Source organism: Calypte anna, chromosome 10 (genome assembly GCF_003957555.1).
Source record: "Calypte anna isolate BGI_N300 chromosome 10, bCalAnn1_v1.p, whole genome shotgun sequence".
In the NCBI taxonomy this organism is placed as follows: Eukaryota; Metazoa; Chordata; class Aves; order Apodiformes; family Trochilidae; genus Calypte; species Calypte anna.
Window position 1 is genome coordinate 4,513,513 of NC_044256.1, and position 18,471 is coordinate 4,531,983.

The 18,471-nt window shown below is 36.1% G+C and overlaps 1 protein-coding gene across 2 annotated transcripts in view; it reads left to right on the forward strand.

The window, feature by feature from the left end:
- The window catches only part of CGNL1 (cingulin like 1), a 53,686-nt gene that overhangs the window by 14,199 nt on the left and 21,016 nt on the right, over nt 1-18,471 (forward strand). For both annotated transcript variants that reach the window (XM_030457401.1, XM_030457402.1), the window contains exons 2-8: nt 564-2,154; nt 2,583-2,677; nt 3,562-3,655; nt 4,627-4,728; nt 5,014-5,162; nt 5,683-5,818; nt 7,250-7,462. In XM_030457401.1, the coding sequence (XP_030313261.1) occupies nt 583-2,154; nt 2,583-2,677; nt 3,562-3,655; nt 4,627-4,728; nt 5,014-5,162; nt 5,683-5,818; nt 7,250-7,462 (2,361 nt within the window). In that variant the 5' untranslated portion in view covers nt 564-582. The remainder of the gene's footprint in view (nt 1-563; nt 2,155-2,582; nt 2,678-3,561; nt 3,656-4,626; nt 4,729-5,013; nt 5,163-5,682; nt 5,819-7,249; nt 7,463-18,471) is intronic.

Here is an 18,471-nt window from a genome sequence, read left to right on the forward strand (position 1 = left end):
TTTCTCTTTCCTCCTGATGATTATTTACCATTGCTTAGTGATCTTCATTTAGTCAGGCTTCAGTGGTGACTCAACTCTACAGCTCAGTTAAAAAGTTTGTTTCCTCCAAGTTTTGCAGAAGTATTCAGAGCCTTGTGTTCCATTCTTTCATAGACAGTTCTTACTGTCACTACGTTGCCTCTGCTACTAGATAGCTGGCTCAATTTACAACAGACAGAAAAGTAAAATTACCCATAAAACCTATTTTTACAGAAGGAAAGAATGGCATTTAACATTAAAAGCACAGATTGGGCTTCCAGTTTTCTAAAACTGTTGTGGTGCACATAGGCTGGATAGCATTCCTATTGCTTCTGAAAAAGGTACTATCAGCTTTGGAAGTACTAGCAGTGTTTTTCCACCTCTGTTGCTCAGTGAAGTATCTCTTTTAAAATAGCAACTGTAGTTTCCTGGGAGAAAGCCACAATGAATGTCCATTTGAAGTTCATATTGAACAGTGGAAGAAAATAATAAAAGAATCTAAAGTATTGAAAGCAATGACGTGTTTGTAATTTTTCTCTCTTCAGCTCTAATCCTCTGCTAATCATGGACCCATATTTTGCTGGTTTTAAGCACGTTCAGCAAGACTATGAAGCCACTCTTGAACTTGAAAGTGAAGAGTCTCAAAAACCTATCAATGCACAAAATTCTAGGACAGGGTCCTATGGTGTCAGCATTAGAGTCCAAGGAATTGATGGACATCCTTACATAGTACTAAACAATACAGAAGGATGTTTGTCAGAAAATCCTCCTCCTGTAAATGAAGAGCAGGTCATTTCTCAGACTGTAAGCAAACCAGCCATAGACTCCAATGCTTCTTTTAATTTGGAGAACAAAAACAGTGAACACACAAAGTTTCCTGGAATGCAGCATGTGCAACTCTGTATGCTTGAAAGCCTAAAGATAACCAATCTGGATGAAAAGGAAAGAGGATTATCAGATTTTAAAGATGGAACAATGAAATCCTCCAACTTGTTGAATTTTCAAAGACATCCTGAACTTCTGCAGCCTTATGATCCTGAAAAAATTAACTTGAATCATCACCCATCTTCTGAGTGCAGTAAATCTAAATCTTTTACAGGTGAAAAAAATGAAGCAAAGCCTTGGATTACCTCATCTAAAGTAGTGTCCTTACAGAAAACAAATACATATCTTGCAGAGTCAGCCAAAGCAAATTCAAACTCAAGAAAGATACAGATGAACAGGCCAGTAGAAGACCAAAATAAGCAGTATTGTCCCAGTAGTATGATCAGCTCCAACAAAATGTGTGTTTCAGAATCATTTTCATCTGCAGGAGGATCCCCATGTATCAGTCCCACTGCTTACCCAGAGACAAGAAAACCCAGACCAGATGTGCTTCCCTTTCGCAGACAGGATTCAGCTGGGGCAGTACTGGATGGCTCACGAAGATCATCGTCCTCCTCAGCTACTCCCACATCTGCAAATTCCTTGTACAGATTTTTACTGGATGACCAAGAGTATGCCATCTATGCAGACAATGTTAATCGGCATGAAAACAGAAGATATATCCCATTTTTGCCTGGAACTGGTCGTGATATTGACACTGGTTCACTTCCAGGAGTAGATCAGCTAATTGAAAAGTTTGACAAGAAAGTTGATCCTCACAGAAGAGGTAGGTCTGGGAAAAGGAATAGAATTCATCCAGATGATCGTAAAAGATCAAGAAGTGTTGATAGTGCCTTGTCTTTAGGGCCTGATGTAAATACAGATTATTTAGGTGAATTCAGTAAAACCTTGGGTAAGTCAACTGAGCGCTTGCTGAGACCATCTAAAGTTTGCCTTCACAAGCAGTTATCCAGAGATCAAAAGCCACCTTCCAAAGATATGAAGATTTCTGCTCGAAGTATTGGAAAACTGCAGGTGCCTGAAAAAGACACTCAGAACAGCAATTTCAGTTCTTTGCAGTATCATAAACAAAACGGAGCTGATAAAGAGAACTTGCTGTTTAGGTCTTCAACGCTCCCAGGACAGAATAAGAGAGAGGAAGTTAAAACAGTAACTTCTACTTTGTTGTTACCAAACCGAATGACAATTCCACCTGATTCAGAAGCTAAGAAGATTTCTGTAAAAACATTTTCATCTGTCCCAAGTATACAGGTAATTTTCAATTATTTTGAATTGCACTCTTGAATACTAAAACTGTCATGTATTAAATACATACTTTTCTGCTTTTCATTTGAACAAACTCCCACCAAACAAATGGGAGAGCAGAATTTTTCTGGAGAAATGTAAATAGAAAATTTTTTCCTGTAGTTATTATAATTAAATTTATGATGATTCTTAAACAGAAATACATGAAAGTAGAGTGTGGAAACATATGTAACTTCATGTAAAATTATTTTTCCTTATTTTTGTATGGTGTATGCTTTCTTGTAGTAAGCCAAAGCTGCAATTAATCTTTATGAACTTTAGGTCTACAATACATGTGTTTTTTCATAATAGAATTGAATGGAGAACTTCTGTTGCACAAGTTGTATTTACAAACCTCCAGATTATATTTTTGACATTTTATCTTATCCTTTTAGGCAACTCCTGATCTCTTAAAAGGCCAGCAAGATCTTGCACAGCAAACAAATGAAGAGACTGCTAAACAAATACTTTACAATTACCTTAAGGAAGGGTTAGTAAACACAGTTAACTTTTGGAGAGGAGACTATATTTTCGGTCTTAATTTTCCATTACATTCAAAATGTGAAATTGTAAAAACAACTATAATTAAATTAAATGTCTATCTTACCTGTGTTCGTTAAAGTATAATTGGATCTCAAAAAACCTTATGTAAGTCTTGATTCCCTAGGTATTTTACAGGTTTTGTTTAAATGTACTTGAAATTTGTGAATCAGAATGTTTTGTGTTTTAAGTACTTCTGAAGTTAAATGTCATGTGATTTGGAGGTTCATGAAAAATTCAAACCATACCTCATGGGAGTTTAAGCTTGTGAATGTTTTAGCAGCAAAAAAGTTTCATTTCTTAAGAAATAAGTTCTTTTGTTGCTATACATTTAATCCTTTGTCCACCTGTAGCTCTCTTGGTTGTTATTTTTTAAGGGTAGCTTATTAAAAGACTTAATGCAGTTAAATTTCTTTGCATTCCTGATGTAGCAGGTTCTGGGAGCTGTCAGTGTTATTGTGCAGTAGTCGGGACTTGAAAAACCTAGTACTAATTGCTGCTAGTTTGAGTATATTTGAATAGTGCACATATTAATTACCATCTTTCCATAGCTATAGTCTTGTAGAAAAGAGTTGCAATTAAAGAGTTCAGTCATTATTTTGTTTAAATTTTTTTTTATAAAACATTTTCAATATAAATTTATATAAATATAATTTTTTACAGCCTCCCTTTAAAGGGTTTAATGAAATAATGGTTAAGATAATTTCTGACTGGTTCACATTAGGGTCTTTTTATGGTGGTGATTTTCAGTAGTTTGGACACTGAATTTGTTTAACATTTACAAAACAGTACCTTTGATCATGTCGTTGCTTACTTGTACTGTCTGTGTTTTAGAAGTGCTGATAATGACGATGCAACAAAGAGGAAAGTCAACTTAGTTTTTGAGAAAATTCAGACTTTGAAGTCAAGAGCTGCTGGAAAGACACAGGTAAACAATTTTTTAGGTTGTTTTGGCTTATTTCGTAGTAATATAGTGTTCAAACAGGCCTTTAAAAAGTGGCTTCAATTTTGCCTATTCTTGTCCTCTGTAGCATAGATTAATTTTAATCATGCACTGAGGTGACTTATGGGAAATGGATTTGTTAAGAATTAAAAATAACATAGAGGACTCTACTGTGAGAGCTACATTTTAGAAGGAGAGAGACACTGACTTAACACTAATATCAAAATGCTGAATTGAAGAAAAAGCTAACAGACAGCTTTAAAAAATAATATCGGAGCATCTTCTCATGGTGATGTAAAAAGATACCTAAGTGGAGAGAGTATTTGTAATTTAGAAAAGCAGTAATCTACAATCTTGTTTAAAAGCCATATTACAATAACAGCAGTTGGCAATCTGTCTACTGAAAAGTTTTTATTTCCTGCTACATGCTGCACTTTTTTTTCAGTTCTAAAGCAAATTGTAGAAATGCCCAGTTGTTGCAGTGATGGCATAGGAAGGACCAAATGATGAATACTACTACTTCTGATGAATATTTTTATCTTGGGCTATAATTAGTCAAAATGAAAATATAAAATACATCTTAAAATATCAAAAAACAGTGTTTCAAAATCTGTTTTAACATATGAACATGAATTCCTTTGAGATCCATTTTATGCAGTTGTTGATATCCCAGTCTAATTTGACACAAGAACTCTTTAATGCATACATTGCCCAATGTGCGTATTTTCTATATTACTGACAACATGCCTTGAGCATTTACCAAGAGCTATGAAAATCAAATTACAATTCCTTTGAAAATATAGCATGGATTGACACATATGAAAAATCATTGGTCAGTTCACTGGTTGTTGCTGTACTTTTTTAGCTTTGCTTGCAACAGTACTTTAGATTTTCATAAAACAGTTGTCAAAGAACATCTTGACCTCATGGGAAAAAACATCTCTGTTTAATTGTAGGTTTCAGATTCTTCTGCTGAAATAAAAGCATTGGTGGAACAAAAGGCAGAACTTGAAAGGAAAGTGGAAGAATTGGAGAAAAAACTGGATCTAGAAATTAAGGTACGGCACTTCATTGTTAGAAAAATTTTGACTATTTCAAATATACTTTTCTAAGTAGTAAGAATCAATACACTGCTGAGTAGACTTCTCACATTTCTAATAAAAATCAGAAAGAAGTGCTTTGTGTGTTTCAATAAATGTTCCAATCTTTTAGTATGCATACATTAATAAGCACTTCTACAAGTGAAAAATTTCAGTCTGGAAATAACTTTTTGTAGAATAAACCAGAGCTTTTAATTTATTTCTGCTTAGTCTATTTTCCTATTTTTGGTGTACAAAATTCAGAATCAGCAGAATTCCAAAGAAGAGAGAGAGGCTACACAGGCAAGCCTGAAAGATCTTCAGTTGCAGCTTGATGAAACCATACGTGAAAAAGAAGACTTAAAAAAGCAGCTGGAAGAAAATGAGAAGGAACTCAGGGAAAATCTAGAGGAGTAAGTTAATACTAGAAAAGTCATGTATTGGAATTGGTACCATTTCTTAAGCCTTTTAGATTAAAAGTACCTAGGTCTTAATCTTAATGGAATCAGGCAGCGTGGCATCTGTTATTGTAGGAAATGTTTCTACCATTTAAATGAGCCATGTTTTCAGAATATCTAGAAGGGAAAGAGAGATTGCTGAATTTATCATCTTCTTAGTGTGATTTGCTTTTAATGTTTCATTGTCATAATATGTAGTTCAAGTCTTTAAAACATGGAAGCACTTTGGATGCATTAGTCAAGAAGACAGTAACAGGTTTAAAGTAGAGCACTAAGTTCTGCTTATTTATCTACTTAAGTTCTCATTTTCAGCCCTCTGACTTTCAAGTTTTCTTCTTCATTATATTCCATTCCTTTGTGGGAAACATGGGAATAAGTACTTATGTCTTTTTAGTACCAGAAATAATAAGTTAGTGTTTCTACAAATTAAAAAATCCTGTCCATTTTTTTGTTTGTTCCCTCCCCCTCCATTGAGGCTTTTTCAAGTGAAGATGGAGCAGGAACAACACCAGACTGAGATCAGAGATCTTCAAGACCAGCTCTCTGAGATGCACGATGAACTGGATACTGCAAAACACATTGATGAAGGGGAAAAAGAGGTTCTGCTTGAGGTTAGTTATAAAGTACCAAAAGAAGGATGAAAACATCAGAATTTCATACAAAATAGGAACTAAGATACATGTAGGAGAATGACATGCCTTAGTTTTTTGCATTCTATCAATCTATAACAATGTACCATTTTAGATGACCTAAGAAAGCATGGTATAATAACTACAACAACACTAAAAGGAACACAAAGTATAAGTGCCATTGTTTTGTAGAATAGGAGAACAAATAACATAATGGTTGACCAACTGATGAGTTATCCACTGTTACCAGATAATCAGTCAATTTTAACAACTAGATAGGACTTCTTACTCTTAAATTACTGTCTTAAATCTCAGACACTCAGTTGAAAGTTGTATATTAAGTAGGAGAATATCTGGAGTGATGGTGATAGTATTGAAAAATGTTACCTCTGCGGGAGGATTGATCTGAATTGGAGGAGTGATGAATGAGTCAAAAGGACATCTTATACAATGTTGCTGTAAGGGAGATAGTGATGGATTTTTCAAAACTGTGTGGGGATAGAGTGACAAATGAGGCACTCACCTTCAGTGATTTAAAATATGTGCTGGAAAATATTTTTTCATCAATATGGGTAGTTAATCAGTGAAACATGGCTATAGGAAAAAGTAGTTGAATCCCTTTAATTGTAGGCTTTTAAGAACAGAACAGATGATGGTGGTCAGGAATGGCTTAGATGTACTGATCCTGCTTCAGTTCAGGGAAAGTTTACATGCTGTTTGAAACTGAAGTTATTCACAGCTTGAGAAATACCACGGGAGATAGTTCTTGAAGCTGTACACTTTTGATTCTTGCTGTTATTTTATTCTGGGTTTGTATATTTGGAGGTGTATATTTTTTCGTCCGATTCACTGACTACCTTGCTTCCCAGCAATTTGAAGAGGGGAAATGGGCTCTCGGGTGAATGTGATGGGGAGGAGGAAGGTTGTAAAGGCATGCATGGCTTCAGTTGGGAAGCACTTGTTTTGTCTTCAGCACTTGCAGAAGCAACTTACTTGATTCTTCGCAGCAGAAAAGACAACAAGGAATTATCACTGGGTTTGCGTCTCTACCAGTGGGGGGAAGAAAAGGCTTTCATTTGTTCTTACCTACTTGTTCTTTGACTTTTTTTTTGGTATTGCTTAATGCCAACTTTAGTTTGACTCCTGTATTATTTACATAAGATTATTTACATTATTTACTCCTGCATTATTAGATAGCCTAATATACACTTTCAAAATATTTTTATAGTTTTCCAGCACCATATATGTTGACACATTATAAAAACCATCACCTGTATGCTATCTTTAGTTATCTTAGGGCCTAGTAAATGTTTAGCTTGTTATAAGAACTGCAAAAAATACATCAGTCTTACAAAATCAAAGAGCATCCATTGGAGGTATTTGTCATGCAGTTGTGTTAATTTTGTTCTTTAGGAGCTGATGCAAATGAAGCAGGATCTGCAGGAAGTATTAATAGCAAAAGATCAACAAGAAGAGATTTTGAGGAAAAGAGAGAGAGAGCTTACAGCTTTAAAAGGAGCACTAAAGGAAGAAGTATCTAGCCATGACATGGAGATGGATAAACTTAAGGAACAACACAGTAAAGAATTGCTCAGTCTACAGGAGAGCCTGGAGAAAGCAACAGAGGTGAAATAAGTGATTACAATTAATCTCTACAGCGAAAAATTGTACCTCTCATAGATGCTGTGTACTACATGCTTTCAGATACTACTATTTTCTTAGAAAAATAAACAGGTAAAGATTTGGGCTGGGAGATTCTTTGCAGCTGAGAGTAAGTTCTGTTTCATGCATTTATATAAACTTTTGATTGTTTGTCACAGCTGAAGTTGTGGCCCTTTCTTCAAGCCGTTATTTACTATGTTTGCTTGTTGCAAACCTTTAGAGAGAATAGATTGGAGTACAGTACAGAGGACCATTTGCTTGTCTTAGGTTAAATAGAATCACTGAAACCTTGAGGATACCTGAGAAGTGCCAGTGTGGTTTGCAAGTAATGCTGTTGAAAGACCAAGTCTGGAGCTTCAGCAGTTCTTTGCAGCCCATTATTCCTTTCTTCAGCTCCTGGTGTCATGTTTTGTTCCAGGTTACAGTATTGAACCTTGTCCCTTCAGCTACTTACTATCAGGGTTTTTTAATCATAGAACTATAGAATCAGGTGGATTGGAAAGGACCTCTGAGATCATCAAGTCCAACCCTTGATCCTCTACTACTGTGGTCACTAGCCCATGGCACTGAGTGCCATATCCAGTTTCTTCTTAAAAACTTCCAGGGATGGAGAATCTACCACCTCTCTGGGCAGCCCATTCCAATGCCTGAGATGCCTTTTGTTTATTTTCTATCCTTTTCATTTATTGAGCTTATCCTGTTTACTGAATGGTCAAATGAATACAAGCAAATGAGCACAAATGAAAAAAAAAACAAAAAAACCCAAAACCCAGCAGGGATTGGGTGCCTGGAAGCAGACAGGAGGAAAACAGAACTTCCAGAACTGGCAGGAAGACTTTGTGAGGGGGAAAACAGGAATGGTTTTTAAGTGCTGGTATCTGTTGCCATTTTCCAAAGGATGGCCTTTGTAATGTTATCTTTGCAGAGACAGCAGCTAGGAATTGATTGAAAGCTGTTTTTTGTAAAGGGACAGTTCTCAAAATTTTGAGCATTTTCACAATTATTTGTGGTTTTTCTCCCCATATCCCCTTCTCTCATTTTGTCTCTTTCAAATATATGAGAAAGCTTCACAGGCAAGCTGTGCTTGACCAGTATAAGTCAAAACTGTAGGACCAATTTTATGCTTAGCAATATCCATGCTAATTTATACCTTTTACCTAGACTTCATTGGTGTTAGGTGAGTTGCAGTTACCCTACTGGCCATGGACAAAAACATGGTGTAGAGCTGAATTAAAACTAATCTTGAGTCTCGAAAGATGTTTCCAAAGCTTTATATGCTTTATGAAAAAAATAGGAGCACTACACAGAAGATGCTGGATCTGTATTATGACTGAATTCTGATAAAGAACATTCTTGGTATATAAAGGATTGTTTTTAATTAAGCCTTTTTCTTCAGTGGCTGGAAAGGTTTATATACAGTGATTAGTTTAGGCAGCCCAGGACTTTTACTTTAGATTGATTGGCTTTGCTTAAATGTGTTGTTTCTTTTTGTTTATATCATCATGAAGATGTTTGACTCATCTGAGCTGATTGAATTGAATGAATTTTTTTTTCTTTGAGAGAAAAGTAGAACATTTAAATTACCATGGTTTTTATTATACAGTAATTGTAGTGACAGCTTAACCTCAGTGAACCATTTTTCAAAGTTACTGCATAGTAATTTACTGTATTTCAATTAGGGAACTGTAATTACGACTGACAAGAAATGAAAGAGTATTCTGTTTGGCATAACAATAACACAGTCTGGGAAATGGCTCTATGACTGGGTTGCTATGGCTTAGAGATAGTTATAAATAGCATTTATTTACTTGCATGACACAGTCTGTCCAGTAGTAAATTTAATAAGATGTTCAGAAGTGAAATTTAATTAATTAATGTCGCTCTAAGCACCAGTTCTGCTTTTCTGATTTTACATTGTGTTTTTTGTTGTTTTTATTTTAAGTAAAAGTTTTATCATGCTTAATAGGAATGTGGCTTTTTTCTTTTTTCCTTTTTTTCTTTTTTTCTGTACTTTAATGATTTTTTTGAAGCCCAGCATTATCTATATGCCTGTTGGCTGAGATTAGTTGCTGAGTTTGATAATATCATCTGTCAGGAAAGTATAACCAGTCTCTGCATGGAGGTAGATGAGTGATCTGCTGTGATCTTACACATGATGTTAATTATTGTTTTGATAATTAATCTAAAATACCCAACAAGGTGTATGAAATTCATGTTTTATACAATTTAAGCTGCTTGACCTGTTAAACTGTTTTTTCATATAATTGCAAGCTGGTAGATGGTGAGACAGAAGAAATTGACATCAAAGATTAGTGGAAAGGGCCATTCTGTTGTTTTAATGAGTGTGTAAATGCAGTAATATCTGCTTGTCATACAGAAAGTATGGATACTGATATTTGATAGATCATGGTATATGGGAGTCTGTATGTACAAGGTTGCCAGTTCTTATGATCCTTCAGTATAATCCAAATTGCTACACTGATTAAAGGTGTTCTTTGAAATGTATTGAGCTGAAAAAGAAATTTTTGCAGAGAGAAAGGAAGTAATTTTTGTGCCAGTGTTAAATCAACAGAACATTTCAGCTGCTGGAGATGTCAGATAGGTTGGCAAGTGAGGTACCGTGCACTCTGGCCTGTGTGAGTAGAATGCCACGTAGTTTTGAAATCATGTTAGAAACATACTCAAGGTTGTCTGAAAAGAGAATAGAGTGAGTTTGTCATGTGTGATTGTGTTCTCATGCTCACTGTTGTGGTGGTAGGTTGTTTTTTGGAGGATTTTTTTTGTCTGTTTTTTTAAAATATAAGGTTTTGTATAAAGCTACAAGTATTAATCTTTTTCTTTTTTTTCCTTTTTCTTTTTTTTTTTTCTTCTTCTTTTTTTTTTTTTTTTCTACAGCCCATGTCTTAACTAATTTTTTGTGTTATGCCTTTTGCTTGTGGTCATCTTGAGATGGCTGTGGTTCCTAACTTCATTGCTTCTTTATTAAGACTCAGACCATACTATTTATGTTTAACAATAGTAAGTTTCTCTTCTATAATGTACCTCTGTAGAATAATAATTGCCTTTAATTCAATTATAAATCTGAATAATAATTGCCTTTAATTCAATTATAAATCTAGAAAGATTAATGTCTTTCTCATTAAAAATTTATTTCTCCAGACTTGCCAGTGCTAGAGCAGGAATATGAATCCTCTCCCAGTTACAATGTAGTACAAAAACGTGTGTTATTTAATTTGACCCTACAACACAACAGGCCAGAATTGTACTACTTGAACATGAAGGCTCTGTTGCTGTAGACAAAGTGCCCCTTTTTCAGTAAAATTTGGAAATAGCTTTTGGAATGTAATTCTGTAGGTAAAAGGTTGTAGCAAACTAGGTGCTGCAGATGTTGTTGCAACTGGTACTGTTCAAATTCCACCGAAATTGTACCAGCTCAGGAGTGCAGTTGCAAGCTGCACAGCACTGTAATTTGTGTCTGTTTTGAGAAGCAGTCTGCACAAATTCAGTTGTTCAGAAAAAATCTGTAATCATCACATTATGAAGAGGCTTGTCTGAGTTTGACCTTGACTTTTTCATTTAGGGTTTATTGTGTTTCTGACCTTGTCCACAAAATGATAAAACAAGCACTGAGGGTGTAGAAGCTGATTCACTTATCAACACATTTAAGAATGCAATGAAGCTTGTGGAGCTTTAACATGTATGTGTTAAGACGTGGTATTATTAAGAAAGAATTTTACCAGAGCATCTGGTAGGAACAGCAAAAGCCCATGGTCTTCTGCACATGTGACAGATGAAAAGTGTACTCCTTTAAAATAAGAAAATAATATAAAATTGTTACCATTGTAGATGAGAAGCTTTTGTCTTATTGTTTTTTAGCACATCTGTATGAAGTGATTGTGATTTTAGGTCAATCTAGCACAAAGCTTTGAATGAAAGTGGCTTCTCTGTACTGTCTTATGCTGTAGGCTTTAAAGTTAATTTGCAACACATCTGTATCCTCCTCACATCTTTTTCACTTAACCTGATAATGTATTTCTTCCTCTAAGCTATTAAAAATCTCCCACATAAAAGCAGAAGCTTAACAAAAACTAGCTTGAGCACTGTAAGTGATACTGATATATACTGTGTATGCCTTTCTTGTAGAAATGACTTGGCATATAAACTAAAGACATAACTGCTTGCTGAGCAACTCAGAGACACTTTGATACATAAAGTGATAGATTTAATATATGTATCTGTAAATTTATATGTATGGATCCCAGCTAACTTGTGTCACTTCTAAGGTGATAACTTGGTTAAAATGAATAGCTCTATAAAAAAAATCATCTTGATAGCAGTGAAAGAAACAATGTGATAGGAATTACTTGGGCATAAGGACATCTTTATGCCTGTGTATATGCATACATCTATAACTCATCTGAATCTGCATCCTGAATGCTGTGTCTGAGTTTAGTCCATTGACCTGAAACACCATATGCAACAACTGGAAAAGATTTGGAGAAGATAAAGCAGGCTTTCAAATGCCACTGGTTGTGGTTTTTTTCTCTTCGCTTGCCTGAGACAGCCTTTGTCATCTTGAAATAACACTTTGTTTTTGTTGTTTTGTTGTTGTTGTGAGGGGTAGAAGCTCACCCCTGGTTGGTAACTGGTTTAAACTCTATTCAGAGCCAAAGAATAGTGGAGTGACTGGTCCAAGCCAATGCTTACTCTTTCATGACCTGACACCTCTCCCCCTCCTCTTTAGTTTTCCTCCTTCCTTTACCATACCTCTAAAAGCCTGGTATGTTTTTGGGTTTCAGTGTGGTCCTTCAAACACAGATGGAATGGGGGAAAGAGAGAGTGCAGAGACAGAAACTTGGTGGTGGAAGAAAGGCTGCAGGCAGGACTTAAGTACACATTGTTACTGGAAACACATTTTACAACTGTATATGGTAAATCTGGGAGACAGATTTGTTTGGTTTTGCTGTAAGTCTGTTCTGTGTGTGGAAAGGAAGTTGTTTGGTAATAACCTCATGCATTTTTTTTAAGCACCCATTAAACTAAATACTAAACCAATTATGGAATATTACCTGTGTTGTCTACAAGAAAAAGAAACATGCCTCTAAAGTGCACTGAAGGTGTAACTTGGTGACTTTGTCTTTGGTGCTAAAACAAAATTTTAAAATTCCAGGTTCTCTGGCCTTCCATTTCCATGCAGTTTACTCCTTCATTTATTTAGTGGGGACGTGTTTGGATGCTGACAGTACCATGAAACTACAATTTGAGTGATTTTTGTACTGTATAGAAAGTCAAGAAAGCTTCTGAGCAAAACTGTCTGCAGATTTTTGTTTGAGTTGGCCTGAACCACATTTAAACAAGATCCCCCTCCCACCCCCACCCCCCCCCAAATGAAATCTGTTTAATAAAGTCACTTCACCATTGTGAACCTTATTTGGCCAAGACTATTTCAGTTAGTCTGGATTGGGAAGGGGGGTTCTTTGTGGTGTTTGGCTGTTTGGTTTTTTTGTTTTTTTCTGAAAGTTGTCAGGAGCCTTTGCAGTCGGATACTTCTTTAATACCATCAGGAGGATCTCTGATCCTTACTGTCAGAAGACAGATTCTGTATGTTCAGGTGGTTTGTCCTGTTAAAGCATGTGTTTGTGTATGTGTGTGAAGTGTTAGACTGTCTAAGTCCATTCAGTAGAGTACAGTGTGAACACAGGACTAGTTAATATTTTACTCTAGTCTTTGCAAGAATGTCTGACCTTGAAAAAGCTATTAATTTAAGCCAGTCTGAGTATGTCAGGTTACATAGCTGGGAGGATAATATGACATTGATACAGCTACTGGTTGAGAGGTTAATACTTTTCTGGCTCTGGATTTTATAACTGTATAAATGTTAGGTCATGCTTATATTGGGAAATCTTGTTTAATATGCTCACGGTAAAAAAAGGGGTGCATTCTCTATTTTAAAATGTGGGCATTTAAATCTGTCATTACATTTCAAAAATGAAGAGCTAAGTAGTTTTTGAAATAATATTAAGGATGTGATACATATTACATCAGTGAAAATGGCCTTGCAAGAAAACAAGACTTATCTCAAAACCATCACAAGTGAATAATTATTAACCAGTAAATAGAACTGCTTTAGCTGAACTAGAAGGAAAAACAGTTTGGCTTGCTTGTAAATTTATGCACTTACTGAATAATCTCTTGAAGTACAGCTGAGCATTCAAGTTGGTTGCAGCATACCTCACTAAGAGATAACTGACCCTTTTAATAGGTAACCAGTAATAATTAACTTCCAAAGGCACAGAGCCAGAGCCACATGTTAAAGTAGGGGAGGCCTCATTTTGAGATTTGGGAAGAATTAATATGATCAGTGTAAGGTTGAAAAGCAATTAAGTAAAGCTGCTTAGTCATTTAGTCTCTTTTCCAGAAGCTTGGGTTTTGTTTTGTTTGTTTGTTTATTTTGGGTTTGTTTGCTTTTTTTCTTTGTTTGTTGAGGGGTTTTTTTGTTTTTTGTTTGTTTGGTTTTTGGTTGATTTTTTGTGTTTTGTTTGTTTTTTTGGTTTTGGTTGGTTGGTTGTTTTTTTGGAGTTTGTTTTTTTGGGGGGGTTGGTAGCCTGAGAGACACAGATGTTATTATCCATGCTATTCAGTGTCACCATGTTATTCATCCCAGGGCTTCCAACTGCTTTAAGAAATAGTGTCTAAGGTTAGAAGAATTGCCTAAAGGTGCACAGTGACAAAAATACCAGAACTACAAACAGAAATAAAGACCTGTTATTTGCATTCATGAGCCTTAAAAACTAGATGACTATACCTGAATAATACTGATTTCAGAAGCTCTCTTTACTGAAGAGCTAATAAGGATTACAATTAAAGGGCTATACCTGTCTTGAGACTCACTGTATTGGTCGTTTTGCTTGGGTGTCAGTCTTTGGGTGTAGGTTGTTTTTTGGGGTTTTTTTGTTTGCTTGTTTGTGGTTTTTTCTTTTTCTTATTCTTTCTCCCTCCCTCTCCCTCCCTCTCCCTCCCTCTCCCTCCCTCTCCTTCCCTCTCCCTCCCTCTCCCTCCCTCTCCCTCCCTCTCCCTCCCTCTCCCTCCCTCTGAGTTGTGGTGATAAACATTGAAATCTAGCCAAAATTTAACAATTCTAAGAAGATATGAGTAAGATACTGAGCTTCCCTTCACTTGAGCTCTTCCTTTATTTTGTAAAAGAACTCTAAAGGTCCTGTATTGTGCTGTCACTGCCAAAGGGGAATTTCACCAGCTGAAACACTGAAGTCAGCCAAAACAGCTTTTAAATTATCAGTTATGCAACCACTCTCATGTCTTTGCCATTGTTGAGGGCGTGGTAAAAAAGGTGTGGAGCCACAGAACATTTTCTGCATTCTTATCCGAGAGGCTTTTTGCTGTATTCAGGGTGAAATAGGATACTTCATTGATAGCTTGAAGGGACCCTGTATGCGTCTTCTGTCCAGTTTATTTGGGTTTACCCAATAATGAGTGGTAGGACGGATTCTTATGCCTTATGTACTAAACTGAGCTTCATCTCTCATCTTTTCACTGTTTTAACTGAAGCTGAGATTAGAGTGATTTGTAAACGAATTTGCTTACCTGAGATTCCTATAACAGAGTAGTTTTAACAATATTTAACACTTGACTTAAGTTTGGCCTTGACTAATTTTATTATACTTTAGAATATTTATGGACACATATACAACTATGTACACAGACAGAAACACGGGCTAAAATAGATTAGTTTCTCATTAGGCAAAACACCTGAGAGAACCAAGATGAGAAGTGAAGGAACTGAACTTCATTGCTGAAGCTCCCTTGTAAAGAGTAGTTTCCTCAGGCCCAAAGCTGAAAGCTAAATGCTACACGCATATAAACTCCAGCACCTTTGACAATGTGGACTGAGATGGGCAGATCTACGCTAGCTAAAGCTTTATAAGTGAGGTGTCCATACCAAATCAAAGAGTACACACACATATGTATGTTTGCATGCATTCTTCTGAAGAATGATATCGACTGTTTAAGAAACTCATTTTCTCAGCATAGCTGCAAACTCGTAAGTAATGTTATTCCCTGTGAAAGAGAGAGGTTACTGTTAAAAGGATCCATTAGTTGTGCACATTCAAATGTAGGTCCCTAGGTTAACACATTGTTAACCATTATAAAGTCCTTGATATATTCAGGGTACAATGTTTGCTGACTTCAGTTGCAGCTGTGCACTTGAGACTTTGGAAACTAAGCTGTAGAGTCACAAATCAAGCACCAAAAAAATTAAGGAGTATGCAGTTATTGATCCCCTCTGGAAAGCTTTGGTTGAGCAGCTTGCCTCAGGAGCTCTTCAGGAGAAGAAAGAATAGATTCCAGATTGTCTAGGGCTGTATTTGGGTACCTCAGCTGTGAAAATATTCTTTCTCTTACTGCCTCACTCCTTTATTTCTGCAGCAACAGCCTCTTCCACTGTAAACTCTTGACTTGTTCTCAAGCTTATTGACTAATCCTTTGGAATTAAAATGTATGAGAACTATTAAAAAATTCAGTGGTTATAGGCCACCATGGGTTACTTTCCTCCATGTGTGTTCTTTTTTTGTAATCAGAAACTGGTTTTTGCCATGAACCTTTCTTTTAGGATTAGATAAATTGTTTTACTTATACTGGTTTGAGTCTACTGTTGGCCTAGTAAGTAAAGCTACTGCATGTTCAGTATGGTATATTGACAATGTCAGGAGGCAGAAGCTTATCTTCAAGCAGTCCCAAAGGACTTTGTAGTGTAGAACTTCATGATCAGAGCTATGTTTTCTTTCTTCCAGACAGGTTTTTTTTTTCCTTTCTTTCTTCCAGTTTTTTTAAAAATCGAGCATTTTTTAACCCAACCTCTATCTTGAGTCTGCTGATAAGGCTTGCTCAGTCTTAAATCATGAGTTTAAACATAACTTTTGAGAAAGCATAGTAAAATATTTCATGTATTTAAATGTAATAGAAGAGAAATAGATATGATTGTGTTTAAGAAGTCTACAAGGACATGGGTATTAAGAGGAAGGTATTATCTCTGCAGAGGTTAAAGAGATGGAAATCAGATTGTGAAACAGGCTTAATGTAGAGAATTGAAAGCACTGAATGCCCTGGAAGACAGAGTCAGGACAGGCAGATTGAAAGGAAAGGCGAAGCAAATGCCAGCAAACAAACATAGCAAGGAAAATGCTGTAGGATTTTTGGCTCACATAAATATAATTCCAAAATAAAATTTAGTAAAAACGTAGTTTACTGAAGCATACTGCCACCACTGTCAAGTGGGAGTAAAAAGAAATAAGCATGCTTTATTTCTCATAGGGAAGAAACTCCAGTCTTGGCTTTGAGATTTTGCTAATTTTAAGATCCTAAGAGCCCCCTTCAATGCTTGATTCAATTCCGCTTTCCCTTGTTTTTGGAATACTGGGTTTTGTTTGGTTGGTCTGTCATTTGTGTATGGCAAATAGATCTGAGTATACAGTACTTAATTCCAGTTTTTGTCTTCAGGTATCTTGTTTAACCAGTTCTGCCTTAATGTGCTCTCTGTGTGTTTATGTACATAATCCCATTTCAGCTTGCTTGAAGCAGCTGATCCACAATTCTGTGAACTAAAGATCATTTTATATTAAAACATGGTTGTTAATGTTTCATATTCAACTTAAGTATTTACTTTGTGATCTTTACCCTGTTCTGTTATGATGGGTTAAACTTACATAAACTTAGTTAAAAGAATTGCCAAAACTTTACTGCCATCGCCTCACAGAATCATAGAATTGCTCAGGCTGCAAAAGACCTTCAAGATCACTGAGTCCAGCCTTGTTCTAACCCTATTACCCTCTTCCCAATGACCCAAATACTAAATGTAGCAATGTAAAAGATTTATTGAGTGGGTACCAACAGGAGTCATTAATTAGTGTGGTGTCATTAAGACTTAAGAACCTTTTGTCAACTCACACTGTTTATCTACAGCACTATTACAAAATAAGTGGTGTGGACTGAAGGATATGGAGCCACAGCACAGTTTGTGTATGTGACTCTCCCTGTCTGCAGTTCTTCTTTGCTTGTAGAGTTCAGTTTTCCTTCTTATTTCATCCTCATCATTCTAATTCTCTAATTCAATGCTTTTGCAAACAGCTGTCAACTCCTTTTTTGAATGTGTGAGGCAGTCACTGAATTTTAAATGAAATCTGTGCCTTTTTGCTCATGTAGACAAGCCCAAAAAGAAAAGGATTACTACTGGCTGATGGCAAGTACCATCTGTTGTACAGTTTAAACCATTTATGCTGTTGCCACTTTCAGTTTTAGCCTATGAAGTGCAATAATTGGCATTCAAAATTCACCAGTGTACACAGTACTTTCTCTGTAATTTCAGTGCAGTGTTTTTCGTATCATCTACTGCCATGTTTTATTAGGGGAAATTAATGCAGAATATAATGGGCCATGTCTAACAATCAAGTGGTAAATTTAGTGTATGGTCTCACATGAGTAATACTGCCTTCTAGTTGCTTGGGGCTGGTGAGTACCCTGCTTGTGTTGTAGGGTTCCATAGTCAAAGAACTCAATCTATTTCTGCTTCAGCAGTGTCCATGTATGATTTGATAGCTGCTAGCCTGAATCTTATGTAATTGTTCAATACCTATGGATAAGGAACTCCTCACTCTCTCCACTGGGTTCTTCCCTAGTGGTGCTGCTAAAAGATCTGTTAGAACTACATCTTGTTTCCTTTGCACATAAATTCTAATGATATCTGGGCTCTATTCTGCCCCATCACCTGCCTTCTCAAGAAAGGACCTGGTGGGGAAGTATATGGTGACACAGGGTGCCACATAAGACTAGAAGTGAAGAATAGAAAAAGGGCTTCTTTTTAGTCTTATCTGAAACAAGTTGAAAAGCTGTTGAAACAGTAGTGTTCAGTGAAATGTGCGTTGTGAAGAACATTTCTCCTATTGTCCACAGAAGATTTG